We start from the raw sequence: 27749 nt of genomic DNA, 5'->3' as shown, positions 1-27749 counted from the left end.
GCTGGGAGCGAAGAATTTGGAATGAGAAGATCGTCGGTTTGAACACCGGTAGCCACAAGAAACATTTCAAATCATGGCGACGCTGCAAGTATCGAGGAGATATCGATCCTCCACCTCTGCGTCCTCGCACGCAGTTACCTCCAAGGCTACCGAGATCCTGCGCGGCATGCTCGACGATTTAACGAACGGCCTGCGACAACGAAAATCGACCGACGGCTACCCCGAATTCCCCGTGTTGCTCAAGAGCCTTCGCCAGATCCGCCAGCACATTGCCGCCACCGAACCGCCAAGCCCTCCACAAGATGACTTTCGACACCTGCGCGGCTTCACGCAGCTCCTCGACGTGCTGCGATCCTTTTCAGGATTTTACAACCCCCAGCGACGAACAGACGAGGAGAAGAACGGATTATTTGGACTACTCGAGGCCGTGCTGGACGTCTTCGCCGCGGCCTTCCACGACCACCCCGGGAACAAACGCTATTTCCGTCATAGAGTCGAAGGAGGTGGATGGGAGGCTATCGAGCAGACTATCGCCAGCGTGGGGCTCGGAGGCAGCGACTCGGACCTATGGACAAATTGTCAAGTGTTTGGCAAGCTTCTGGCTTTCTCGCTGGGCGACAAGAAAGTGGACGCTCTATGCCAGTCGATTGCATCTACACCCACGACGGTCGAGGATGCCAAGCCGGAGCCAGAAAAAGGGGCCGAAGACGATGCGACAGAAGAGACAACCTCAACACTCCAAAAGACGAGGGACTATGCCCAGGAGGTACGCGACATCGTTCAGAAGAAGGCCATCTTCCGCAATCCCGAAATCCTGCGCGCCGTGGTCGGCTTCTGGGAGTCAATACCAAGAGCGGAGGATATGCCGGCCAACCCCTGTTCGATGATCGTTCTCGAGATCATGTCAAGCGTGGTCTCAATCTCTCTCTTCAACCTGTCCGCGCTACATACCACCGGCGTCCTCTCCCGCTTCCTGAGGGTCGTCTTCGACCCTGAGCCAAGATTAAGCCAGGCTGAAAAAGACAAGCTTCTTATTTTATGCAAAAAGCTCATGTACTTGGGTGTCAATCAACCATCAGACACCCAGTTCCTACTAGCAAATCCTTCACCAGAGGCATCAGAGTTCTGCTTGGAAATGGCGTCAAGCTATACTGGTCCCCCTTTCTTTCAGTTCGACCTCTCTCTGCATGGCCACTCTTCCATCGAGCTACCTACGCTAGGTCGCTCGTTTCCGCCAAGCTCCTCCCCGGGCTATACCTTTACAGCATGGATACGCGTGGACAGATACGATCCCGCAGCTCACACTACCCTCTTTGGTGTCTTTGATGCCACTCAGACATGCTTTCTCCTGATGTACCTCGAGAGAGATACCCACAACTTCATCTTGCAGACCTCTGTTACGTCCAGTCGCCCAAGTGTTAGGTTCAAGGGTATGGCCTTCAGAGAAAAGCAGTGGTACCATCTTGCCCTTGTTCACAGACGGCCAAAGACAATGACCGCAAGTAAGGCTTCTCTGTACGTCAATGGCGAGTTTGTTGAGCAAATCAAGTGCTCCTACCCCTCTCCACCACCATTCACAAATGGCAGCACCGAAAGCTTTGCCTCTTTCGCATCTACCAATGCCAAGTCGCATCCTGTTCAAGCGTTTCTGGGTACTCCAAGAGATCTCTCCAGCCAGGTTGGCGCAGGATTGGTGTTTTCCAAATGGTCCCTTGCATCTGCCCATCTCTTCGAGGATGTTCTCAGTGACGACTTCCTCGCTGTTCACTATGGCTTGTCGCCAAAATACCAAGGCAACTTCCAAGATAGCCTCGGCGGCTTTCAGACTTATGAAGCATCCGCCTCTCTCGGCTTGAGGAATGAAGTGTTCCATCCTGGCAGAGACGAAAGCTCCGACATTATTAGGGCTATTCGCGATAAGGCTGGAAGTCTACTGCCAGAGGTCAAGATCTTGCTCGGCATCGTTCCAGCAGGGGTATTTAGAGAAGATGGGGTGTATCAAGATACCCAGCTGTACCGCGCATTGCCTCGAAACGCGGCAACCAATCTCATCCAAATGACGCACAGGACCGGTTCGACCATCGCGGTGAACACTGCTCTACCCTGTCTTCTTGACGCCTTGGCACGATCCCATGGCATCGCTGTCATGACTGGAAGCCCCGTGGCCGCCACACCCTCCTACTTTGACGATAACTTCTGGAGGCTGGCTGGGTTTACTCCACTTTCTCTCAAGATCGTGGAGCGTGCGGCTACGGTGGAGGAGACTGTGCGAGCAGTTGAGATGACGTTTCTCTGTATCCGGAAAAGCTGGAGAAACAGTGAGGCCATGGAACGTGATAACGGCTACGCAATCCTTGGTATGCTGCTCAGAGCCAAACTGGGCTACACTGTCAACCTTGGTGCCGATAATGCGAACTTGCGGTTGCCTATCACCAGTGAAGAGCGAGATCGTTTAAGCTTTCAGCTCTTGAGTCTCGTGCTGGACTTTGTGGGATACAAGCACGCTGAGCCCCTGGAGTCATTCATTGTCAATCCTCTGGCCTATCGCATCTTACTCATTGACTTCGACACTTGGCGGCGGTCAGCTCCGATCACCCAAGAGCTCTACTATAAGCAGTTTGTGACGTTCTCCGTGAAGAGCAAATACCATCAGTTTAACAGCAGGCGACTGATGCGTATGAGTAAGTTCAAGCAATTACTGACATGTAGATCAACACTAATCCCTATAGGAATCGTCAAACGACTACTTGATGCTATGAAGGCAGAGTCAATCTCCGAAGAGGTGCTGCCTCATTTCATGAGCGCTCTGGAGCACCTTGTAAAATGCAACTACACGGCGGAAGTGCATCGCTCTCTCGCTCTTTTCATCACATACGCCTACCATTCGCCCATCGCATCTCTCGTCAGGACCCCGCGACCTGCCTCCGCTATCACTCGATCCCCCACTCCCGGATTTGCCAGAAGGGCCACCTTTGACTCTAACAGTGCCTCGAGCAATACAACATCTAGATTCCTCACTAAGAAGCAGTTAGGTGCCAAAATTCTTGGGATGTACTCTATTCTCCTTTGCGAGAAGGGTAATAAGGCCAATATCAGCAAGTTCGCCAGAACAGTGACCAATAAGGTGAGACCGCCGCCTGACGAAAACCAATTATATTTATTGAGCATGGACCAGTGGTTACTGTATCTCTTGGCGAGCGACGACCCCGAGACCGTAATGAATGGCACCAAGATCTTGGCCAGACTGCTCGTTACCCACGGCTCCACGTACACGTCGAAATTCTCGGGTAAGACGGGCGGCTTCACTATTATGGCGCACCGTCTAAAGCGCTGGTGGTATATCCCTTCCTTGTGGCCAATTTGCTTCTGCATCTTCTTTGGCTTTGATGTGGCTGAGATCGACTTGGAGCGGAACTTTGAGTTCTCCAGCTTGCTTGAAACGTTTGGCAAGTCTAGAATCACCTACCCAGAGAGCCTCCAAGTCATTACGTCGATGCTGCAGCATGGATTGAAGGATGTCATGAAGCATCAGGAGGACCCGAACTCCCCTCGCTCTCCTCAGAAACTACAGAATCTTCAGGCAAGCGGCTTCGAGGGATTGGAGACCCGACCAAGGGCAAAGTCGATGGAAACCAGAGGCCTCGACTCAAGAGGTATGCGCGCCTTCCAGCGACTCTCGGCGTAGCTAACAACCTGCAGAAAACTCCCAACGCGATAGCGAAAGGATAGCCAGCAACGCGCCCATGCTACGTACGGTTATTCGGTTTATGGCAGACCTGCACTCTCGCTCTCAGGAGTTTAGGGACTTCGCTCTCACATCGGAGTATGTGAGATACCTCCTTTGGGCCGCGTATCCGATCATCGTCAGCACCGACGCCGTTACACCAGACACGGAACTCAACTCGCGGGACTCTGCCTTGACGTTTGAGGGCGGCGACGTCATGATCCGTCCTCTTGCTGGCTCCCAGCCGGGACCCATCGTCCGCACGACAAGCACAGATGCTGTTGCCACGCTTGCAGGCAACCCGCGCGGAACCCCTCTGCGGAAAGCCTCGGGCTTCGTCCTTCTCACGAACCAACAATCTCCCAAGGCACCCAGTTCTGCGAGATTCGCACCAGTCATGTCCCCAAAGAAGAAACTTGCCTCGCAGCAATCAAGCAGCGCAACTCTGGATGGCCTGTTGGAGTTGGTCATTAGCGTCTTCATCGACCAGGTCTTTACTCGGAAAGAGTTCCCCGGCTTTGGTTTGTTCCTGAAGATTCCGCCAGGCTTCCAAGAGCACCAGGCGTATTTTGAGTCCTTCGTGCTTAGAAACACGCTCCAGCGCCTCGGAACCCACATCCAACCTAACCAAAAGGTATTGTGTGAGCCCAAGATCCTCACCAACATGGGCCGTCTCGCGGCTCATGTTACGGAGTCGATATTCGAGGGCTGGTTCATCAACGGCACAGAGCCAATGTTGGAATTTGCCGGCATGGTGCTGGAGTATCTTCAACGGCCAGAGGTCGCCAGCGTAAAGAGCGTTCGTCTCTGCAGTCAAGCAGTGTCCACGATACGCCAGTGCTTCCTCAAGCTTCTGCTGCTTCGCTTCTCCGAACTGGATGACCCCGATACGCCGGACTCCAGCGCCAAGGACTTCATGAGCAAGATTCTTTACTGGCAGGCGCCTATTCTCGGCTGTCTTTCTAACGAGGAGGAGTTTATGAAGCTCTTCTGGTATCAGCTTTACACGAAGCTTGTCGACTCCCGCGCGTCCATTCGGTCTGCCGCGGCAACTATCATGCGTATCATGCTCGTTCAGAAACCAGATGAAGCCAAGGTTCTCTTCCGCCAATGTGTACAACCTGACCAACAACACCTTACGAAGGACTTCGCTGTTAAGCTCACTGAAGTCGACGATGACACATTCATCGAGTGGGTGGACAAGCACCGCGCTTCGTTGGATGCCTTCTTCTTTGGGGGGATATCCAAAGCATGGGAGGAGTTTGTGGCTATCGAGAACCAGCGAACTATAGATTCGGCTAAGTACCGTTTGGCAAAACGCAGGGATCGGCTCAAGGCATGGCAGACAGAGTCGCTTACCATGGACAACGTGCTTTTGCGACACGACATGGCAAACGGGGCCTGGATGAAGAGCATCTTCAACAGCGAGCATTTCAAGCATCAGCGGCTCACTCAGGACCAACAGGATGACATGGCTTATCTGGCTGCGGCATTCCTGAAGATGGACCTGGACCTCAAACGGCCCGGTGCGGTCTTTGCTGAGCAGACTCAGTTGAAGTGGAAGCTCGATCGAACCGAGGGCCGCAACCGAATGCGGTTGAGGCTTCTTCCGGATTATTCAAAGAAACACTCAGACTACCAGCCAAAGCGCAGAGCAGGCGAAGCTCCGTCGACGCCATCCTCCCTCAAAGTCAACACAAACATGGCTCCCGCCCAGATATCCCCATCCCCAGTTAAGCCAGCCACGCCAGCATCGTCACAGCTACAACTGGGCCTTGATGGCACGAATGACACTACCGAATCGCCCCCGGATACAGAGCAGGGAGAGGAAGCCAACGAGTCCGCTGTAGCCACTGAAGAGGACTTTGAGTTGGTCGATGACCCCAATGATGCCAACGAGGGTGACGATGGCTTCGAAGACAAGAACCGCAAGGTTATGAGACGACTGGAGCAAGGAGATCAGGTCCAGGCGGTGTACAACATTTCACGCATCGTAGGCTTGGAAGGGTGTGAGGGTATCCTCATCATCGGCAAAGATGCCCTTTACATCATGGACAACGTCTTCCAATGCGCCTCTGGGGAGATTGTCAACGCATGGCAAGCTCCCCCTGAGGAGCGAGACCCGTTTTCTGAAATCATCACGGATGCAAAGACTACGGAGCAGCGCCAGAGCTCCAGTAGAAGCGAACAAGAATCGCGGAGCTGGAGGTGGTATGACGTGATCAGTATATCAAAGCGCAGATTCCTGTTCCGAGATGTCGCCATCGAGGTCTTCTTCACCGATGGTCGCAGCTACCTCCTGACGTCCATCAACCCCAATATACGAGATGAAGTTTTTGGCAAGTTGATGAGCAAGGCGCCGCACACCAATGCTGCCAGCTCGCTGCCCAATCCCGAAGATGCTTGGCGATTGGAAGCGCTGAAGGTATCCGAGGAACAGCCCCAAGGCTTTGGTTCCAAGTTTGGAAGTATATTTAACTCGACGCCATGGAACCCAGCCATGAGAAAATGGCAAAAGGGCGAGATGTCCAACTTCCACTACCTAATGCTCGTCAACACCATGGCCGGTCGCACGTTCAACGATCTCACCCAGTACCCCGTCTTCCCCTGGGTCTTGGCCGACTACACGAGTGAAGAGCTCAATCTCAACGATCCAGCGAGCTTCCGAGACCTCTCGAAGCCGATGGGTGCCCAGACATCTGGTCGTGTCTCAGGCTTCAGAGAATCTTACGATGCTTTGGCCGAGATTGGCGAGACTCCTTTCCACTATGGAACGCACTACTCCTCTGCTATGATCGTGTCATCGTATCTCATCCGTCTGCCGCCATTTGTCCAGTCGTATATCCTCCTTCAGGGCGGATCATTCGACCATGCGGATCGTCTTTTCCAGTCTATTCCTCATGCCTGGCAGTCGGCCTCTTGCGACAACAAGGCGGATGTCAGGGAGCTGATCCCGGAGTTCTTCTGCTTGCCAGAGTTCTTGACCAACATCAATCAGTACAACTTTGGTAACCGTGAAAGCACCGGCACCAAGGTCAATAATGTTGTCCTTCCACCGTGGGCCAAGGGTGACCCCAAGATCTTTATTGCCAAGCATCGCGAGGCTCTCGAAAGCCCATACGTCAGCCAGCACTTGAACCAATGGATCGATTTGGTGTTTGGATACAAGCAAAGAGGCGACGCTGCCGTCGACAATCTGAACGTCTTTCACCATCTTTCGTATCGCGGAGCAACTGATCTTGACAACATCAGCGATCCCCAAGAGAGGAGAATCACTGCCGGCGTCATCCACAATTTTGGACAGACGCCTCACCAAGTCTTTACTCGATCCCATCCCGCTCGTGAGCACGCCTCGTGCCCGATTAGGCGCCTGGATACATCCGTCTACGCCCTAACCAGGCTGTCCCATCCCCTTCTTGGTAAGTTGTTTTCTTGGTGAGAGGACAAATCCAGCTAATACGGGAACAGAATCACATGAGCGAGTTGCATCACTCATCTACTCGCCCAAGATCGACAGGCTCATCTGCGCCTCGCCTTTCCGCCTGAATGTTGCGCCGTACGACAAGTATCTCGAATGGGGCTACGCTGACAACAGTGTCCGGTTCTTCTTCAGCGACAACAGGAGGGTAAGAAAGCCCGGTACTTTCTCTGGACGAGCCTCAACTAATGATCAGAAGCCGGCGGGAATGTTCGAGAACCTTCACATCGGCCAGCTATCTTGCGCCACTTTTGCCGACTCCAAGACCCTCATCACAGCCGGAGAGGATTGCGTTATTTCTGTCTTTGCGGTTCACACCGCTCCTGGAAAGGTCGTAGACCTGCTCCCTCGGAAGTCGCTCTTTGGACATCGCTCTCCTGTGACCAACATGGCCGTTTCCAAGTCGTTCAGCACATTCGTTTCCGTGTCGACGGATGGCCAGGCCTTCCTCTGGGACCTAAACCGGCTGGAGTTCATTCGCAAGTTACCCCTTTCGAGAGCTGTGGAATGCGCTCGCATCAACGATGTCTCTGGAGAGATCATGCTGGGATCCGGACCTAATGTGGTACTTTACACAATCAACGGCACAGTCATACTAGATCAGAACGTCTGCGCCGAGCCGGACGACTATGTCCATGCTTGTGCCTTCTACGAGGGCGCAGGGAATGAGTGGCTGGAAAACTGCCTCATATTCACGGGCCATAAGAGGGGCCGCGTGAATGTCTGGAAGAAGACCGCGAAGAACGGCAGGTGGATTCTGGAGCTGCTCCGACGGTTGGACCATGTGGACCCACGATCGGAAGTGGGCGCCAATTACGATGCAGGCATTACATGTATCACTCCCATGCCGCAATGCGTCTACACCGGCGACGATGACGGGCGAGTGGTAAGATTCCTCCAATAAGTCGTGCTACAGAACGAATCACTGACAAAATTCGCAGTACGAGTGGAACTTAGTTCAGAGAGATAGATAGAGTCTACCCGATGAGCAACACCTCGACATGTTAAGCAGAGGTCAACACCGAAAAGCAAGCTGGTAAAGGGAAGCATAGCGGAGTCTACACGACCCAGCATAGAATTGGCGTTATCCTTGTCTTGTTTGATAGCCTTTCACAATAGCGGATTGGAGAGAGATCTAAGCGTGCTCCGCGCGCGCAAGAGAATTGATAGAACTTTGCAAATTGGGTAGTGTACAGCTTGAGCACCGTGAAATGTCGGCGTTCCCCCAGTGGAAGCAGGCCTTGTCTTTATAGCGACGAGATTCTGGTTCGGCTTGCCCCCGGCCACTCGCTCTTTCCTCCCTGCTTTGCTGTCTAAAGCCCAGACGCCGCCTTATTTACATGTTGTGTTTTTTTCTTCTTTCGCTCGGATAAGCCAGGTATCTTTTGGGGGTGCTCATTCGTCGTCGTAGCCGGTCAACTGCTTCCTAGGTCCCGAGGGAACTGTGTCGTTGGTGTCAGCCTATTATACCTATACCGGGACAAAGCCAATCGAGGTTCGCATGGCGCACACATGCGGTCGAACTCACCAGGGTATGAGACGGGGATGGGGGGCGCGTTGTAGTCGCCGACGAGGTTCCTCAAAGGGGGCACGACGGCCACGGAGATGGGGCCGAGGGCGCCGAGGACGACAGACCAGAAGTAGGCGGGCTTCTCGCGGGAGGACCAGCGGAGGTAGCGGATGGGCCCGGCCCAGAATCGGGGGGATGCGGCGGACATTTCGGCGCTGAGGAAATTCGATTAGCTTCTTTGAGGTATAAAATGGCGGGGGCCGGGTTTCGCGTACTCAATTGACCGTGGGGGTAATGTCGTCGGGTGCTTGATGCGATAGCTGAGGGACGGTTTCGATGATGCCGAAGCTCAGAATGGAGCCGCATGGCCGGCCGGAAGGTGTCGGATTAACTTTGGCCGGATTAACCTCAACCTCGAGGGTCAGGTCAGGCCGTCCCAACCGGGGCTCTATCCCGACTCCACTGGCCGCGACTGCTCTACCCCTGTCGGCGACCACGCTGGTGCGCCAGCTGCCGACTCCCACCCACTCTGCCGTGGATTCTCCGACAGTCTTGGCAACGGCTACGTATCCCCAAGCTTCAAGACACATGCACCAAAAGTGCTGAAGCTCTTCCCGCCGCAGCGCTACGCAACGCAACCGCACCACAGCTGTGCGCCGACTTTCCCTTTTTTTTCTTCCCACCACCCACGAACAAACTTCCTCCAGAGCCAGACCGCAGGCTTGTTCTTCCGTTTGTTTTTGGCCAATTGCACAATGCGGTCTCTTCTCTCGCTTTGTCTGCTGTTCCTGGCCGCCGCCGTGCACGCTGTCAGCGTTGCCGGCGGCCGGCTGCTCGCCATCATGGACGACGTCGCTGAGAAGGAGACGTACTCCAAGTTCCTCGGAGACTTGGAAGGTGAGCTGCCTCTCCTGCTTATGAGAGCTTGAAATCAGCTGCGGGAGGAAGATTGGCTAACCAATTGGTGTAAATCTTGCAGGCCGTGGCTTCAGCATCACATACGAGTCGCCCAAGAGCGAGTCTCTGCAACTCTTCAAGCTCGGCGAGAGAGTCTACGACCACGTCCTGCTCTTCCCCTCCAAGATCAAGGGCCTCGGCCCCAACTTGACCCCCAACGTCCTCCTTCAGTTCATCAACGCCGACGGCAACATCCTCCTCGCCCTCTCCTCCGAGGCCACCGTGCCCAGCTCCATCGTCAGCCTGCTCGCCGAGCTCGACATCGCCCTGCCCGCCGACCGCACCGGCCTCGTCGTCGACCACTTCAACTACGACGCCCTCAGCGCCCCCGAGAAGCACGACGTCCTCGCCCTCCCCGCCCCCGCCCCGCTGCGCGCCGGCCTCAAGACCTACTTCTCCCAGGACGGCGAGGTCGTCGCCTTCCCCCACGCCATCGGCCACGTCCTCGGCGCCGGCCAGCTGCTCACCCCGATCGTGCGCGCGCCCAAGACGGCTTACAGCTACAACCCCAAGGAGCAGGCCGAGGCCGTCGACGCGGCGGACCTGTTCGCCGCGGGCGAGCAGCTGTCGCTGGTCTCTGCGTTTCAGGCCCGCAACAGCGCGCGCTTCACTGTTCTTGGATCCGCCGAGCTGCTGAGCGATGCGTGGTTTGATGCCAAGGTCAAGCCTGCTGGTGCCGCGAAGGAGGTCAAGACCTGGAACCGCGAGTTTGCCAAGAGGCTTGCCGGATGGACGTTCAAGGAGATTGGCGTTGTGAGAGTGAATGACATTGAGCACCACCTCAACGAGGCTGCCAACGACACCAACCCCGAGATTTACCGTGTCAAGAACGAGGTGGTAAGTTGACAACCGAAGAATGAGAAAGATTGCAAGACAGAATGCTAACCAAAGGCAGACCTACACCATCTCCGTCTCCGAGTACTCCTGGGACAAGTGGACCCCCTTCACCGTCCCCGCCGACGACGAGCTCCAGCTCGAGTTCAGCATGCTGTCCCCCTTCCACCGCCTGCGCCTCGAGCACAAGGCCACGACCGGCGACGCGTCCACCTTCGCCGTCTCCTTCGTGCTGCCCGACCAGCACGGCATCTTCAACTTCAAGATCAACTACAAGCGCCCCTTCCTCAACTACCTCGAGGAGAAGAACACCGTCTCGGTCCGCCACATGGCGCACGACGAGTGGCCGCGCTCGTACGTCATCTCGGGCGCCTGGCCCTGGCTCGGCGGCATCTTCGCGACCGTCTCCGGGTTCGTGCTGTTCTCTGCCGTGTGGATGTACAGCGCGCCCACGGCTGTTGCGGGACAGGCCAAGAAGACGCAGTAAGCGAGTGAAGAATTTGTCAGTGGATGTGTGTTTGAGGCCCCGGGAATGTTGTGCAGAGGGGCCCTCTGAGTGGAAGCGGTAGTCATGATACGAGGATAGAAAAATGGACCTGATGACGAGCCCCGTCTGGATTTGCGTCATGAAGTTTGAGGTGGTCTAGAGGCTTGTAACTGTAGTGTACACATCTCGGCATAGGATGCTCCCCCGGAAGATGCGGGGTGGCTTTGCGAAAATGACTTGTTTTTACGTTTAGAGTGTGAAGTGCTGGTCCCGCTGTATTTCTGTGATGTTGATATTTCGTTGCTTGGCTCCATGTCATGGATGTCGAACCTGCGCCAGCTTGATAGGAGCAACTGATGTATGTGTTGCAGATATGAAAGGTATTTGAAGCTAGTGCCTGTCGATTGTCTCGACAACAATGCAGCCGACCCTTCTGGGTTGTAGATCAGACAGAGGTTTGGGGCTTAGCTCAATGGAAGCAGAGCGGAGATGACGTTGGAGAAGTGACTGGTCGCCGCAGGCTGATCTAGCTCTTCACGGTTCTCTGGCTGCTGTTGGTTTTGGTTTTGGCGTATACTATAGAATAAGCCTGAGATGGACAGATGGCAACCACATGGTAGGTAGCGGATGTTCGATAGGTGAAGAGACAGGTTGACGCACTGCAGCTTACTTCCCAGATATGGCGTTGTTCCCCAGATTCCCTTTCTGATTGCACCCAAGTGAAAGCATCTAATTGTCTTGCCTAAGACCGGGGTAGCAATGGAGCTGTCGAATATATAGCTGGCCTGCAGTATTCGGCCTGGAGATTTTGAAGGAGCGGTGCTAGTTGGAGAATATAATTAGGCTGAGATATTTGCTTCGGACGTTTGGCGAACCAGAGGCAACAATGCATCAAGATGCCATTACTGGATTTTCTTTGGAGAAAGCCTAGCAAGTGTATAATCTGTCCAGAAAGGATACCTTGCTGTTGTAGATGCAGCAAATAAGTCGGGTCTTAGGGAGCTTACGGCGTCGTCCAGCGTGATGTTCTAAGCGAATACTTAGAGAAGAAAGGACGACAGGGACGAGTAGAAATCGGTTGTCTCGAGACAGGCGAGGGGTTCAAGTCAGAACGTGCTCTGACGATAGATTGACGAGTCGTAGTGTAGCAAGACATGGAAATTTCAGCTACACTGGAACGGAAGATAACATGCTCCAATCTGCCGTGGGCTATCCCTCTTAGACAAAACGTGTTCACCCTTAAATAAACCCAGCGATGGGGTGGGAGTTGGCGTTGCGGGAAATTACCATGTCACAGGCTCCATATGTCGTTCGGGGGGAAGACCATGTAGAGATTCTCCAAGACCGGCTCGGTGGCACAAGCTGTGTTCCGCAACGGCTGGATATAAAAGAGCCTCAAGGTTCATATCCATAATCTTTGAGCAAATTGAACCGGTAAAACTTCGTCTGTTCATCACAAGGCAGAATTTAGCCTCCCCTTGGACTCCTTCCACGGCTTCACACATTTGTTTCAGCAAAGCAAGATATAGATAAATGAGCAACCATCGAATCAAGAACGGCTTCGGGCCCAAATGAGCCTGCTTCCCTTATTAGATGCGTGGGTGTCTAGGAGGTGAACATCCCTGACAGCCGAGGCCAATCAGATGCGCTACCTCAGGCTATGCATGACCTGTGAATGAGTGTCTTTCCGTGGATCCGAAGTGGCATTTCAGCGTTTGGTGTCGGCAGGCCTTCAGCGGATAAGCAGAGGGAAGACGGCAGAGACGGCGTTGGTGCGATGAATGAGCGGACCGGCCAGGTAAAAGATATCATAATACCATGGTTGAGATGCGTAAAAGCCGGCTCGAGACATACCAGAAAGTGATTGAAGAGAACGAGGAACGCATCGCGATTTAGCCTGTAAAGCATTAGAAGCATCGCCTTATTTCTATCATGGAAAGGCACCTGGCAATGGGTTTCATATCTTAGTTAGAAATCAGCATGTGTAGAAAGTACATAAAAGGAGTCTGATGAAAGAGACGAGAACCGTAGGCAATGATGATTGTAAGGGCTTTGTCTTTGTCAGGGCATAGTGAGAGCTGTGACAATTGCTGGTCTAAGGGCGTAATCAGTATCATTGCGGTACATAATCCCCAGAACCAGAACTGTCACATCGTCCTTCGCTGAGTATTATTTGCTTGTGAATGTCGAATAATGTCACGAGGATATTGGAGAAGGAGTTTGATTACTATTCAAGGCTTGAAGGTTATACGAACGTCTCGTGCGGTTTGGACGCGGTGATTCCCATCGTAACATACCCAACATTTACCATGATCTATTGCGGTAAGACCCGAGCCATGGCAGCGATTCTATTGTGGTTGGCTTCCGTTGAGTTTGCCCATGCGGTACGGTAGGGGCTTTTATATCTTCACAAAACGCCAATGGCCGAGGGCAATTTTCAGACCTAGTTGTACGTCCTGTGCAAATGGCCGGAGGATTTCCCAAACGGTAATGATGAGAGATTGCTTGGGAGGGTTGAAAAGTATTTAAGTAAAACGTTTCTTTAAACTATAGATACCATGCAAATGAGTTTAAGAACTCCCCGGTGCTAACTCATGAGCACAACCATGGACTCCTGCCCAAAATTAGTTGCAATTCATGCCATGGCCTTGACCCGGACCGATCTGTGCCGATTGACTCACATCGACGACTGTGGTTGCGTGTGTATTATATGAGGAGTAACGCCCCGGCGATGAGCAATCAAAGCGCCGAATCTCATGACATCGGGTGACTGAGATTCCTCCAGACGCTGGTTGTTACAAGTTGAGGGCAAACGACTGTTGCGCGACTTACCCAACAAGAACCTACGTAAGTCTATGATTTGGTCTTCCGCCTCGCTGAGCAGCAGGAAGCATTGTGCAGACGAGTCAACAAAATCAAATACTTTCTCGAAGTCGACTTCAGGAGTTGGCTGGACTTCAACTTTACCTAGAGCAACGAGATCAACGGAGCGGATTCTCAGCATGCAAATGATTGTGGCATTTGTAGCCTGTGTCGAGGCGGCAAATATGTGCCATTAAAGAAGTTACAACTGCGGAAATCCTCAATGGAATAAAGGAACTGTTGAAAATACCCGAAATCTGCAACGAGGGCGCCTGAGATAAAGGCGGACGTCCAAGTGTGGAGAGGAAGAAAATACTTGGATTAAGATACTCAGCCACATTCATCTAAAAATGCAACGAAGAGCCTCGTGAGGGTTTCCGGGGCGTAATGAAGACACGACATAACGGTTGTGAGAACAAAAGGCCGCTTATTCTGGCTGTCGAAAGCTTTAGTGATGCAAGCTAAGAATGACCAAACAAAAGGTCAGATGTTCAAATCGAGCTTTTCTATGATAGGAATCATTCACCAGAGCCTGGGAAGGTCAGCCCTGGGAAACGTCGCCGAGTTCCTCCCTGCTCGTTTGAAAATCTCAGAAAATCTTGGAAGTCACAGAAACCAAATGGGAAGGCACCTTCCATCCGCAACTTTTGAACCCAACTGAGGTAGGCAACTCCTTCCTTTTCACCTCACCTCCCCACTTGTCCCTGCCTTCTTCCACCTCAACACCCACCACCACCGCACCTGCCAACATTTTCACCACCAAATATCGTCCTGTCTGGGAGCATCAAGACGAAAAGAAGTGTCAAAGCCCGCCAAGCCGGCGTTGTTCTCGAGTGTAGATTTCATCATGTTCTACAGCCACGAGAGTCAGTCTCCTTGGTTGCTTCTGGCCATGCCTTCTCCAATCCGGCTAACAAGTCGACAGTCTTGAACAACAAGCAGTATGGCGTAGCCACGATCTGGTAAGTTGGCCTTGAAATACTCCTTCACGGCACAGACTGACATTCCAAAGGCACATCGCGAACTTCGGCCAGAGCAACTCTTTGAAGAGGGTTACTCGGAAGGTTATCGACGAAGTCAAGATCTCCAAGGCCTGCGCGAAGTTCATGGATCCTGGTCCGCCCATCGCCTTGCGAACTCAGAGCAAGCTTCTCTTCGGCACAGTTCGCGTCTTCGAGCGCCAGTGCTACTACACCCTGCACGACGCCGAGAAGGTTCGCCAGCTAATGACCGACCTGTTTGCCTCCATTGACAACGCAATTGATATGAATGCTGGCAAGACTCGGTAAGAGATCTCGTCGTGCGCTGAAGACTCTAAACTTTGCTAACCTTTCACAGCCGCGAACAAATCACTCTGAGCGACGACCCCAGCTTCGTTCCCTCCGACAAGATCCCTCAGTTTTCGCTCGACAGCGGAGACTTGCTCTTTCCCAGTCAGCAAAAGCTTGCCTCTGGAAGCAGCAAGAAGTCCCAGTCTCAGCTTAGTCCTTTCAATAGCCCCATTGGCATCGACTTCACAGGCGGTGGCGACCCCATTCTCGACTTCGACCTTTCCCAATCCTCATCTAACGCCGGCTTCTTCCCAATGGCTTCCCCATTCGGTCGTGGAGCCGCAGCGGACACCTTCCTTCCCAAGGCGCGCGAGAGTCTTGACATGGGCATGGACATGAATTTTGGAGCAGTCTTGGATGACGATGACTTTGGCGGTCTTCACATGCGAGTTGGTCCAGATGGAGCCTTGATCGACGACGACGAGATCGAGTTGCCCATCTTGCCAGGCATGGAAGGTCCGAACGACGTGCCAGTTCAGGATCAGCAGCCGGACCCAGAGCTCCCACAGTACGATCAAGATCAGATCATGCTAGACCTTGAAGGCGATGCGCCTGCCGAGGTGCCCGTGCTGGGAAGCGACCCGCCTCTGTTTCCTCAAGATGAGCTCTCCCTTCAGCCAAACTCGCCCACGCCTGCCAAGGCAGCTGCACCTATCAAGAAGAAGCGCACTCGTGTGGCTCGCCCCCTCGAGAAAGATGACGAAAACGAGACCGCGTTCCCCCGCGCCGTTATCAAGAAGTGGCAGGTTGACTATATTGCGAATAGTGAGGCTGTCAAGAGAGACACATCTGCCAAGAAGCGCAAGAGGGAGACAGCGGCTCATGCGCGCGAGTTCGCCAAGCGACTGGTTCTCGGCAATGGAATCTGGGGTGTTGGCGACCCGAGAGGCATCGTTGGAATTACATATCCGCTTGCCCAGGTCTATGCCGGCGATGGTCTTCGCGATCGTATCTATGGACCGCCTCCTGCCGAGGAGAACCAGGCAGACCTAATCTCAACTCCCAGAGGACGTCGGAGACGCTCAGAAGAGGCCTTTGGTGAAGATGAATCACAGCGCAACGTGCGACCCCGACTCGACGAGACTCCTCACCAAGGTCGCTCCCAAGAGGACATTCCTCAGGACTTCGGCATGATCTACAGCGACCAATCGATGCCCGAGATGGGTATGGATGCTCCGCAGCCTATGTCCGACCACATGTCATCCGCAATCTTGCCTTGGGTCGGAACTCCTTCAGTCGGCAGGGCCTCAATCCCTCCCGGTTCACACTCACAGCGAGCTACCCGCCAGCTTAGCTTGCGCGGTAGCAGCGTCCCGCCCTTCACTCCTCACCAGGACGACCGCAGCAGCGATGCCGGCGGTGGCTTTAGCGGCATCCCCGGTTCCGACGCTGCCCCAAGTGGCCTGCTCGACGGCATCGCTCAGCCCAACCAAGACGACTCGCTCTGGGCGCGGTCCGCAATGGACGTTGCAAGCCAGGAGTTCCTTCACTGGACCGAGGAGAAGGTCACAGAGACAGGTTACGCCAAGATGGGAGATACCAAAGAGAACAGACTCTGGGTCACGTTCGACAACCTCTGCGAGCCCGGACAGCAGGACCACACCGTCGCCGCCCAGGCCTTTTACCACATTCTTTCGCTCGCGACGAAGAACGTTGTCGCTGTTGAGCAGGACATTGAGAACCTGGAGCCTTTCGGAACGATTCGAGTTGGAGTCGACATGACGGGGCGCCTTGAAGACATGGATTGAATGAACGACACGGTGCATTTTTATCGACGAATATTCTGCAGCATATGGGGGTTTTATGCGCTGCAATTTGCTCTGGAAAAGGACGAAATTTGGGGTCGTTTGCTTTGAAAACTCGGTTTCTTCGTTTTTGTTTCTGTTTCTGCGGTTGATTGTTTTCAAGAAAAGGGGAGAAAAGGTGTTGCGGCAGTCAAAATGGGGTTCGTCTGAAAGGAAAAGGGGTGGACGATGCAGGATTTGACAACATGGATTTGCTGCATTTCCCTAGGAAGGGATTTCATAATACATTTGCTAGGCGTCTTCTACATCAGCGCCATACACATATTAGCTAGGTTCACAAGAACGCAGATGATTTCGAAAGTTATGTGGCATCAATGATCATGAGTTTCATTACTTCATACGCTAGGTAAAGCCAAGACATTTACTCGTAGACATCATCCTCCTCGCCAACACCATCTCGATCCTCGAACTTCATGTACTGCACGTTGGGGTCTTCGGCTGCGGAACCCATGACTTTCGTCCAGGTATCCTTGACCGGGCCCAGTGCTGCGTCGCTGAAGGCGAGATCCAGCGGCAGACTGGGGATGACGAGGGATGCATCGGACGAAACGGACGCAGCCGCGCGAGCTTGCTCATACGCGGCCCTGTAGATAGCTTGAGGGCGGTTCGCACCATCGCCGAGGGCTGAGAGCAGTGCGTCCAGGGCCTTTTGCAAGGCTTCTGTGGATGTTGCTGACTTTGGCGTGATGAAGTAGAGGACGCCTGCGATGACTCGTTAGCCAGATGTTGACACATGGTTTTGCAGAGTCAAAGTATATAAAAAGGTGTACGATCAGGGTCACAGAAAGTTTTCGTCGAAGCATAAGCTCAGGCAATGTAGATAAGTTTTGACAAATCATCATGTACAACAAAATAGAAGAAAGACGGCGTGAACTTACTCTGACCAGATGGACACTCTCCCGTCTCGCTCGAGTGAGCAAAGACGTAGATGGGATAAGGTGACGCGACGTCCTTTACGGACTCCGCAGGCATCGCGATGACGGCTACAGCAGGCGTCGGCGCGCCTTCAACGGCGGCTTGGAACAGCGATGAGAGAGGCGAGTCGATGACGGCTGTCAATCTGCTCACACGCTCTGCGTCTGACGGCACATCCTCAGCACCGCGGACCAGCTCACGGGTTTTCACCGTGACATCGCTGGTCAGATCAACCTCGAACGTTGCGCCATCTTCCTGGGCTTCCAGTGGGCTTGTGGCTTTCATACCAGTGCCTAACATGTACACTGCGCCGCCGACGGCGCACGCGCGGCAGCCCACCTGCGCGATCTCCGACAGGCCGCCCCATTTCGGGTACACTGCCGCGAAGCCCGGGCCGAACGCCCCCATAGATGAGAGGTGGCGGTGGATGGCTGCCAAGCCAGCGCGCGTGGATATCGTGCCGTCGAGGGAAAGCGTGAGTGTGACGATGTACGTCTGCAACGCTGCGTCGAGCTTGAAATCCGTCGCAAGGAACTCCGCCAGAGGCTTGTCGGCATGGGGAGTCCAGGTCGGGCGGTTATCCTCCGAGTCGTAGTCAAAGACGAACTTGAGGAACTTCATCAACGACCGCTTCGCCCTCGCCGGAATCGCGGTCGTGGAGAAGACGGCTTCGCGGGTGGAGGGGATCGGCACGATCGCTGCCGCGCCGCCGTCATCAGCAGACGGGGTGTAGATGAAGAAGGATCCCACGGCGAGGAACTCAATCTGCCGGTACGCGCGGGAATCGACGAGCTGGGTAACGAGTGCCGAGCGCGTGTGTACGATCTGCGGCGCGAGGGCAAGAGAATAGGCTCGAGGGGAAGAGACGCCTTGCTCTGCCTTTGTTATCTTCGCCGAGGAGAAGACGCCTGAGCTGGACGCGTTGGCGGCAGCCCATTCTTCCATCTCCTGGAGGGAGAAGGCGGCTTCGGGACCGCCATAGTACTCGTTGGGATCGAGGTGCAGGATTTGTTTTCCTGAGCGGGAGAGGGCTCTTTACGGCCGGAGAGGGCTGCGTCAGTCAGATCGAGGCTTTTGGAAGCAGCAACGACGACATTTTCGCGGGTGTGGAAAAAAGAGAATGCTGAGGAAGAAAGAGAAGCTTACAAGGCTAGCAGCGACTGCTGCAGGCCAGTACCGTGGATGATGACATCCCACGTGTTCTCGGCCAGCGATTCCATGTCGGACTGGAGGGTATCCGAGTCGAGGAGGGAAGAGAGAGGAATCGAAGAAAAGTTTGCGAGGAGATGTGAGGTTGGAAAAGAGGAAGCTTTGACGATGGGGGCCCTTAGTGGGGAAATAGAGGCTCTGGGTGCGGTGTTACGTAAGGCACTGTCTGCTCGCACGGTAGAGCCGCCCACTCTAAAAATTTCTGGCGCGTCGCTGGGCTTTGCGGATTTTCTTCTCTTCTTCAACCATCCGCCCGGTATACCAGCCGCGAGTCACCAACAGTAGATTCGCAGCCTATGAGGGCCTTTCATTAGGCTTCCTCGGCGCCGGGCGGTAGAGAGATATTTTCCCTAGTATCTACTGCCTTGGAATAACGTCTGAAAAGGTGGCTCGAATTGTGGAATACATACTTTCACCGTAGACGTGAGCTGTGATTGACTGCCCAGTCTTGTGGACAAAACCTCGAGCGAATTTTGTTTGCCTAGCTGATGCGTCTGCCTAGTGCTAGTCGACTGCCGTTTGCTCTAATGGATGTTGCCCTGCCGGAATATCCTGCATCAAACGCCTATTCCTATTCCTTCCAGCCTCACTGTTCCTCCTCACGTCCTTAATTCGTCTGTACGATGCGAAAGACAAGTCCCCCCAAAGAACTCCTTCCCAAGGTATGCTCATATCTCATAAAGTCGTGTTGCGAACTAGAAAAGGAAATCAGGCGGAGCTGGAGCCCGAGTCGTCACCGGCCTTCATGGCAACGTGGTTGACAACCGTGCAGCCGGTGCTGAGCTTGCCCTTCTCCTCGCTACAGCAGGACATCACCCACATCAAGTTGACGTTGTCCTTGATGTCGTCGCTGGCCTTACTGGCATGGTGAAAGCCGATCTTATCCTCTGTCTCTACCTCTATAAGCCATTCGCCTGTTGCAGATTATTGTTAGCATAACTATAAGCTCAAGGTGATTAGTAGACGTACCAGGATGATGAGATCCGCATTTCTTGTCCTCGTCGTTCTCGTCGTAGACCTTGCGGCACTGCTTGCAGACGCGAAGGGCACGCTCAGGCTGCGAAAGAACGTCGCCGAGCATGTGGTGGACCGAAATACCGGAGTCGTGCGAAGCCTCCGACGAGGCGCGAACGGTGTTGCGCGTGGCGCGGCGCGAGCTGAAGACCTTGGGAATGTGAAGGTGGTCCGCGAGCTTGGTGACTAGCTCACGGGTCTTTGCATCCGCATCGACGACCGTCTGGAGGATCTGAAGGAGATTATCCTTGTCGCCGGCAACGAGGCGCTTAGAGATATCGATGTCGGACATGATCGTCGAATCGCGGGTGTTTGAGGGGTTCGGTTTCGTTGAAGAATGGTAGAACCCTTCGTTTCGGTGAAAGGTGTTTTGGTTTTGTTTCTTCCAGGAGCCAGAGAGAAATCTTTTGGAAAGAAGTAAACAAGACGTGTTAAGGCGGGTGCATGTAGCTGTGCAGCTTCCTTCTCATGACAGCCGCATCGGGTGGGTGCGGCTGGTGATGGGGACTGTCGACTCATCAAAGCTCATGACAGGAAACATGCGCGCGTTTGCCTTTACTGAAGCAAAAACAAGAGAGGATACATAGTACAATGAAGGGGAGACAAACATTGATTTCCCCAAAACTTTTGATTTCTGTTTCCTTTACCGGGTATCATTATCTTCATGGCATGGCCTTCCTGACCTCCTCCCATCTCTGCTCCGCAACACCGACAAACTCCCGAATCAGCTGCGGTTGCAGCGCCGTGCCGCCGTGCTTTGATATCGCCAGAATCTTGGTCTCTTCTCCACTGCGATCAACCACCGCCGTGACCTCCTCGTCACAGAGTCCCTCCTCCAATGTGTCCGGGTCCACCAGAGTCCAGAACTTGCCGTCCGCGGGCTTGTCGGTCGTCTCCTTGCCCGTGAAGACACCCGCCGTGCAAGCGACGGGGAAGCCGTTGATGGTAAGGGGCTTGGGGTTGTCGCGGGAGCAGATGACCATCTCACGGTCCGGGTCCCAGCGGGCGATCGGAATAGTCGTGTCGCGCAGGGCAGCGAGGACGGAGGCCCAGGCAGCGTCGAACGGGTTGCCGTCAAGGGAGATGAAGAAAATGTCGATGTAGAGGACCCAGTACGCAATGACCACCTTCTCGCCCTCCTCCTTGTCTCCGCCATCCTCCTCCATCTTGTCCTCGTCATCGTCTTCGGCAGCGTTCTCGGAGGGGCGGGTGTACCATATCCTCAGATCCTCGGCGTCGAGAAGCTTGGAGGAGTGCAGGAGAGAGTAGACTCGTGTGCTCAGGGTCTGGGCGAGGGTCGTCGGGGGAACACCGGGGAGGAACTGAGGCGCGCAGCCAGTGGCAAGCTCAATATTCGGGACGAGCAAGTCGTAGTCCTTCAGCTCTGCGGCGCCGTCCGTCTCGGTTGTGGTAAGGGCGTTGTGGCGGCGGAAGTTGGGAATGTCGGAGGCGAGGATGGTCTCGGCGCGAACACCACAGATGGCGGTTGTGTCGCCGGTACGAACAACGGCACTGCCATTGGCGTGTGTGAGGGAGGACGTGTTGATGTTTGGGATTCGGGCCTCGTCAGGACGTCGGCCATTGCTACGGGCTGAGTTGGCAGGCGCGGGCGGTTGGAGGTTCGCGAGGAGGAACGGGTGGGGAGAGAGCTTTGCGAAGGTATCGCGGGGAAGGCCCTTCGAAGTAGCCATTTTATCGGTCGATCTAGTCGGGGCGAAGGCGACAAGAAACAGCGACTTGGGGGCCTCGAGATCGAGAGATAATGCTGTTTGAGGTGGGATGGAGGAAGGAGAGTGCTGGAAATTTTGGGTGGAGTCGGAGGTCGGCGTCAGTGGCTCCGGTGGGGCAGCGTCCCGAGGCCCGGGCGCCGGCGGATGAGCTTTGGTTCACTTCATGTCTGCACATAACTTCACTTTGACTAGGTTGATTTAGAGTAGGAGAGTTATTCTTTACCCAATAATGCGTGGACAACATATTCATCGCGCCCCCAACCTGTCTGCAAATTGGCTATGAACAAGTGGGCAATATGAGCTTCCTCGCCTTATTCTTCTCTGACTTCGAGATTCGGTCGGATGGCTACGATCATCGCACCTGCCGGCCAGCTTGAAGAAGCCTTCCCAGTCTCTCAAGGCGCAAACGCAGAGACCATTAATGTGCTGTGTCATTCAGATCTTCAGTCTTTCCCTGCAAATAAGTTCACCATTTTGAGCATGGACCATGCAAGCTGCCGCAGCCTGCTCGTGTTGTCCCTTTTGGTCGTACGGCGTTGTTGGGTGAGCATAAGGCTTGGCCATGAATGTGAACCCACACCAGGCAATGCGCGCTTATCTTCTTCTACCCCCCCGAAAGGCCCAGCCTGATCTTGGGTGCTTCCCATCTCTAACCTATTCGTGAGCTATCTCTGGCAACATGTCTTTCAGGAAGTTCAGACGCAAACTTGGACGGCGCAGCTCCAAGGACGACACTTCGTCTCAAAATTAGGGTCCCGTTAAGCAAGACCAACAACAGCCCGCTACTAGAGACGATGGTACAGCCAGCGGGAAGGCTAGTTCCAATGACCCAATCGATTCGCCCAGTCCGTCGAAAGCAGGATACAACACAGGAGGCAGCGCCTATTCGCAAAGGCAGCGAGGGAAATATACGGGAGCTCTGGGACCTGGTGTGCGGAGCGCTGAGGGATGAAGATGAACAGCTGATCGTGGATTTCGAAAAGAAGATCGAGGGAGACCTTAGCGCTGGCCTGAGTAAGACCGCAGGCTTCCGGACCACCAAGAGAGACTGGATGGATTCGATTCTCACGCGCAAGATGGAGCAAGTCAACAGGGACTCGTGGAAGCTGAAGTTTGGAAGCTCGAAGATACTAGTCAAGGACGTGGTGAAGCCAATCTTGGGCGTTGTAAGCTGGGCCAACGACTTTATCTCCAAGGCTGTGCGCGCAAATCCCTCTGCATCACTCGCCGGGGGCGGCGTCAGTCTGCTGCCGCCGGTAAGTTTGACTTCATGAACAATCAACTATGTTGTATCTTGAGGGCTAATGAGTTCTCGAAGCTTTTCTTGAATCCCTCTGAGCAGATCGCTTCTTTAGCCCAGGGACTAGAATATATCTCGTCAGTGATTGTTCAGAGTTAACTGTAGGAGGATCTTTATGAGCGCTACTCCGAGTCCGAGACTGGCGGTCCATCTCAGATTACGTACCGAAGTGCTCCGACAACGCTATACCATCATGTCCCCAAATTTCAAATAACTAGCTACTGCTACTACGCCCGTAGCACCGCCTACCGCTTGGGCTTGGACTCGGTGAGGTGGCATGAGTGGGAAGACCTTCTAGAGAAGACCAAAGAGCAAGAGAGAGTATTTTCTGCTGTTCTCGATCGTTGCCGGGACGTCAGATACGAAGAAGAATGTTTCACGGCTAAGCGGAGACACGAGCAGCTCGTTTCTTGCTGGCAAAATATCGGCACGGACGTGTCCGGTCTCCTGTCAGCAGTCCGAGAGGCTCAGAGGGAGGGAAAGCGCATGGAGCTCCTTCAGTGGCTGTGTGCAGTTGATACTTCCGCGTTATATAACGCCGCACGCGACAAACACCAGGCCGGCACGTGCAGCTGGTTGCTTGAGGACAGCAAGGACTTCAAAACGTGGATGGAATCCCCGAAATCTTTGCTATGGCTCAGTGGAAAGCGTATGAAAGCTCTGCCATACCAATGCTGCCTGGGAAATCTCTTGCTAATATTCCCATAGCTGGTTCTGGAAAGTCGATTCTGAGCTCGTCTGTTATAAAGCACTTGCAAGATAATTGCAGATCCGATCCCGGAACCGCACTCGCATACTTCTACTTCAGCTTTGGAAGCCTGGAGCAACAGAGTGTGGCCATCATGCTCTCTTCCCTAGTCAAGCAATTATGTGCCAGTCGCCCCGATACGCCACAGGCCATCAATAACTTCGAGAATTACAAGATAAAAGGCGAACGACCAGACACAAAGACACTCGAGGAGGCTTTAATAGCGGCTACCCGTACATTCTCAGACGTTTTCATCGTCATCGACGCCCTCGATGAATGCCCTATCCTTAACAGAGAGCGAAAGAAGTTGCTGGCTTCCCTAACTCGCATAGCAGCTGCAATGCCCGACAATTTACATTTATTTTGTACGAGCAGGGCAGAGCCAGATATCAGCACAACATTCAATAAGCTACTGTCTTCACCTTGCGGAACTGAGATTAACCTCACGGAAGATACTACGGGCGTACACAACGACATGAGTACGTATATCAGCTCAGTTTTGGAGTCCGATGATTACCGTTCATGGCCCGGCGAGCTCAAGGCCGATGCGAAGAGGCTGCTGATTGAGAAGGCAGATGGAATGTAGGTCAAAGGAGGGCTTCCAAAAAACAACATTCGACCCAAACTGACCCTGGTGCTAGGTTCCAATACCTTGTGTGCCAATTTGAAGGACTGCGGAACCCTCGCTCCAACGCTCTCATCAGTTCGGCGCTGAAGAATCTACCCAAGGGGCTCGACGCGACGTATGACAGGCTGCTGCTCAGCATAGAAGCTGATTTTCAAGCTCAGATTCTGAGCTTACTCAAGTGGCTCGCATTTTCGAATAGACCTCTCGAGCTTGAAGAACTTGCAGAGATATTCATCCTTCATCCCGAACGCCCTGTCGGGGTTAACATAGCGGAGCGACTCTTTGAGCCAGAAGACGTTTTGCGATATGTATCAAGTCTTGTCACTATCCAGAAACAGAGCACGATGTGGAGGCGATCCGGGACAAAAAAATACGTACGACTTGCCCACTTTACCGTCAAGGAGTATCTGATTTCCAGTCAAATTAGCAAAGGTCCTGCGGCTTGCTACTCATTCAACGAGAATGAAGCTCACCTGCATATTTCGCATTGTTGTCTCGTTTATCATCTTTACAAAACAGACAAGATCTGGATAGAAGGAGGCTCCCTGTGGAAAATTACGCAGCTGGCCTCTGGGGATGGCATCTTGAAATGGTGCTGCGGCACATATGGACCTCCGAGATCGTCCGCCTCGCTGCACCCGCTCTTGCTGTGCACAGTCGCAGTCTCAGGGAGATTTTGAAAACCGGAATGCAGGGTCAAGAAAGCTTCTACTGTGAATACGCCCAAGCCCGAGCAAACCATTATCTCCGGCGGTCGTATTGCTATACTGCCGCACTTGGCTTTCTGAACCTCACCGATTTGCTGCTCTCTGCATCATCTGATACAACCGACTATTTGACACAGGAAGATCTCGACCTGATACTCCATGACGCTACGTTGGCCGGAAGCTTAGAAACCGTTCAGTTTGCCCTCGACAAGGGTGCTCTTGTCGATGCGCAGAACGACATAGGGGAATCAGCTCTGCAGCTAGCTGCATCACGAAATCAACCAGAAATTGTGGACTTACTCCTGAGTTGTGGTGCCGATGCGTATAAGTCGGGATGTCCTTTGACGTCTACATTATCCTCTCTTTCCACAAGATTCTGTGGCTCCTGGGGTACGATACCAGAGCAACTTCCAAACTGGACGCCGTTGGCGAACTACAATAGAAGTTTGCAGCTTCTAATTGACAATGGCGCTGATGTCAACAAGCAGTGCGATATTCATGGGACTGCCTTAAGCATGGCAGCAAGTATAATGGGACATCACAGTACGCGATACTTTGTGGACTTTTTACTCCAACGTGGAGCTAGTGTCAACCTGCCGGCTGGCGATTTTGGTTCCCCACTTCAGGCAGCATGCTCGCACATGATCGCCTACAGCTTCGATCAGGATAAATACGAGTCCTATAACGATGTAGTCATGGGTTTACTTAAGATGGGGGCTGAAGTAAATGCTCAGGGGGGGAAGTACGGCAATGCATTGCAGGCTGCTAGCTATGCCGGCAATTATGTGGGAGTTTGTGTTTTGCTCGATAGAGGCGCTGACATGAACATGCCAGGCGGCCACTATGGAACCGCATTGCAAGCAGCATGTGCAGCTCAACATTGGAAAATCGCGGGTATGTTGCTGGATAGAGGGGCAGAAGTTAATGCTCAAGGAGGAGTATACGGTAATGCTTTGCAGGCGGCTTGTTACAGTAAGCGGGAGATGGGGGATTCTCGTTCTAGGAGAATGATCGTACATCATCTGCTGGAAATGAACGCCGATGTAAGCGCTGCTGGTGGAAATTTTGGAAGCGCGCTGCAAGCCGCAAGTGTATCTGGAGATGAGTCTGGCGAAGCGATAGCAAGCTTACTACTTAGTAAGGGCACCGAGGTCAACACGCAGGGGGTGAAATACGGCACAGCAGTTCAAGGCGCCTGCGCAAAAGGTAGGATAGGCGTGGTGCGCTTACTTCTCGCTCATGGCTGCGATCTGAACATTGAAGACGGCAAGTATGGAACCGCACTACAGGCGGCTTGCGCATGGGAACGCTCTTCCACGTGGGCTCTCAACACTGAACTCGTGGGCCTACTGATTGAACATGGCGCCGACGTTCACGTTCAAGGCGGGCATTTCGGAAGCGCTTGGCACGCTGCGGCCACGTAGATCGATGAGGAATCCCCCAGTGCCAACGATGCGCTGAAGATGCTACTCACTCACGGTGTCGATGTGAATGACAGCAGGGGTCGGATGCACGGAACTGCTTTGCAAGCCGCAATCCATTGCTCTCAAGACCCAGAATTAACCATTCAAAGGGTTCGTTTCCTGATTGGACATGGCGCCAATATCAATGCCGGAGGCGGCCCGTATGGATTTTCCTTGCAGTCGGCGTTTATGATACCATATAATGAGCGTTTTATGGGCTCAGAGGTCCCCTTTTCCCTTCTCGACAGCTGCCCCGGAATCGATATTGGCGTGACAGGGGGCAAATTTGGCACAGCTTTGCAGGCGGCAGCGTACTACGGCTACATTGATGCCATAAGACGAATTCTTGGCAATGACGGTTACCATGATTTTGACTCTGATGATGATGGCGCTGGGCCGAACGCCAAAGTCAAGTTGGTCAACATACGTGGCGGAGAGTACGGCAGCGCACTTGACGCGGCGGTGTGTGCGGGCGAGGCCGATGTGGTGGAACGTCTCATCAGCTAGGACGCTGATGCAGACGCTCGCGGCGGGAAGTACGGCAGTGCACTCAACGCAGCTGTGGTCAAAGGGTACTGGGATCTTGTCGAGATCTTGCTCAAGTCTGGAGCTAAGTCAGACTGCCATGACCTAATGGAACCCGATGAGGAGTGGCTGAAATGGGTTGAGAGAGAGGATGGGTCGGGTGCCGTGGGACGGTACAGGAAGTTTTGGGAGAAGCAGAAGCCTAAATCGGAAGAAGCTAGGTCGGGAGAAGAGAAGACTGTATAAGAATGTAGTTCACTTTGTGTATACATCATGGCACATGGTACAATAGGCCCAAAGTTTTAGACATGTTCAAGTAGTTGTGTATCGTGGAGACATGCCAGCTAAACGTCACTTCATCACGATGGGCATCGCGTCGACCATCAACCAAATCTTTGGCCCAGAAATAGGAGCTGATAACCGCCTCAACACGTCTCACCTCGCAATCGCCATCCGTGGCTACCATATCCAGACAGAAATTCTGCACATACCGGGGCGATTCGGCATTTTCTCATCCGGCCC

At 53.6% G+C, this 27749-nt stretch overlaps 8 protein-coding genes across 8 annotated transcripts; 4 read left to right on the top strand and 4 right to left on the bottom strand.

The window, feature by feature from the left end:
* Positions 1–73: 73 nt before the first annotated feature.
* GCG54_00009061 (Beige protein-like 1) lies at positions 74–8176 on the top strand (the record flags this gene model as incomplete). The annotated part of the gene is made up of 6 exons (XM_045409011.1): positions 74–2681; positions 2730–3653; positions 3700–7143; positions 7193–7350; positions 7399–8088; positions 8144–8176. The coding sequence occupies 6 exons, from the start codon at positions 74–76 to the stop codon at positions 8174–8176; spliced, it is 7857 nt and encodes a 2618-aa protein (XP_045256256.1).
* Positions 8177–8597: 421 nt separating this feature from the next.
* GCG54_00009060 (NADH-ubiquinone oxidoreductase 9.5 kDa subunit) lies at positions 8598–8920 on the bottom strand (the record flags this gene model as incomplete). Its single annotated transcript, XM_045409010.1, has 2 exons — positions 8598–8644; positions 8731–8920. The coding sequence occupies 2 exons, from the start codon at positions 8918–8920 to the stop codon at positions 8598–8600; spliced, it is 237 nt and encodes a 78-aa protein (XP_045256255.1).
* A 547-nt stretch (positions 8921–9467) lies between these two features.
* GCG54_00009059 (Dolichyl-diphosphooligosaccharide--protein glycosyltransferase subunit WBP1) lies at positions 9468–10990 on the top strand (the record flags this gene model as incomplete). The annotated part of the gene is made up of 3 exons (XM_045409009.1): positions 9468–9609; positions 9692–10506; positions 10565–10990. The coding sequence occupies 3 exons, from the start codon at positions 9468–9470 to the stop codon at positions 10988–10990; spliced, it is 1383 nt and encodes a 460-aa protein (XP_045256254.1).
* A 3709-nt stretch (positions 10991–14699) lies between these two features.
* Positions 14700–16931, top strand: GCG54_00009058 (uncharacterized protein; the record flags this gene model as incomplete). Its single annotated transcript, XM_045409008.1, has 4 exons — positions 14700–14718; positions 14778–14814; positions 14865–15137; positions 15191–16931. 4 exons carry the CDS (start codon positions 14700–14702, stop codon positions 16929–16931), a joined length of 2070 nt encoding a protein of 689 aa, XP_045256253.1.
* Positions 16932–17349: 418 nt separating this feature from the next.
* Positions 17350–19129, bottom strand: GCG54_00009057 (Rab proteins geranylgeranyltransferase component A; the record flags this gene model as incomplete). Its single annotated transcript, XM_045409007.1, has 3 exons — positions 17350–17690; positions 17867–18936; positions 19050–19129. Coding segments are annotated over 3 exons (1491 nt in total), but the record flags the coding sequence as incomplete, so codon positions are not given.
* A 691-nt stretch (positions 19130–19820) lies between these two features.
* On the bottom strand, positions 19821–20418 carry GCG54_00009056 (uncharacterized protein; the record flags this gene model as incomplete). The annotated part of the gene is made up of 2 exons (XM_045409006.1): positions 19821–20026; positions 20082–20418. 2 exons carry the CDS (start codon positions 20416–20418, stop codon positions 19821–19823), a joined length of 543 nt encoding a protein of 180 aa, XP_045256251.1.
* Positions 20419–20788: 370 nt separating this feature from the next.
* Positions 20789–21817, bottom strand: GCG54_00009055 (Exosome complex component RRP43; the record flags this gene model as incomplete). The annotated part of the gene is made up of 1 exon (XM_045409005.1): positions 20789–21817. The coding sequence occupies one exon, from the start codon at positions 21815–21817 to the stop codon at positions 20789–20791; it is 1029 nt and encodes a 342-aa protein (XP_045256250.1).
* Positions 21818–22680: 863 nt separating this feature from the next.
* On the top strand, positions 22681–27473 carry GCG54_00009054 (uncharacterized protein; the record flags this gene model as incomplete). Its single annotated transcript, XM_045409004.1, has 9 exons — positions 22681–23112; positions 23262–23805; positions 23865–24486; positions 24546–25124; positions 25196–26024; positions 26074–26133; positions 26199–26609; positions 26664–27168; positions 27223–27473. 9 exons carry the CDS (start codon positions 22681–22683, stop codon positions 27471–27473), a joined length of 4233 nt encoding a protein of 1410 aa, XP_045256249.1.
* Positions 27474–27749: the final 276 nt, after the last annotated feature.

The sequence above is a fragment of the Colletotrichum gloeosporioides genome (genome assembly GCF_011800055.1).
Source record: "Colletotrichum gloeosporioides strain Lc1 chromosome Unknown consensus_117, whole genome shotgun sequence".
NCBI lineage: Eukaryota > Fungi > Ascomycota > Sordariomycetes > Glomerellales > Glomerellaceae > Colletotrichum > Colletotrichum gloeosporioides.
Note: the sequence above shows the minus strand (reverse complement) of the source record. Positions and strands in the feature narration are given on the sequence as shown.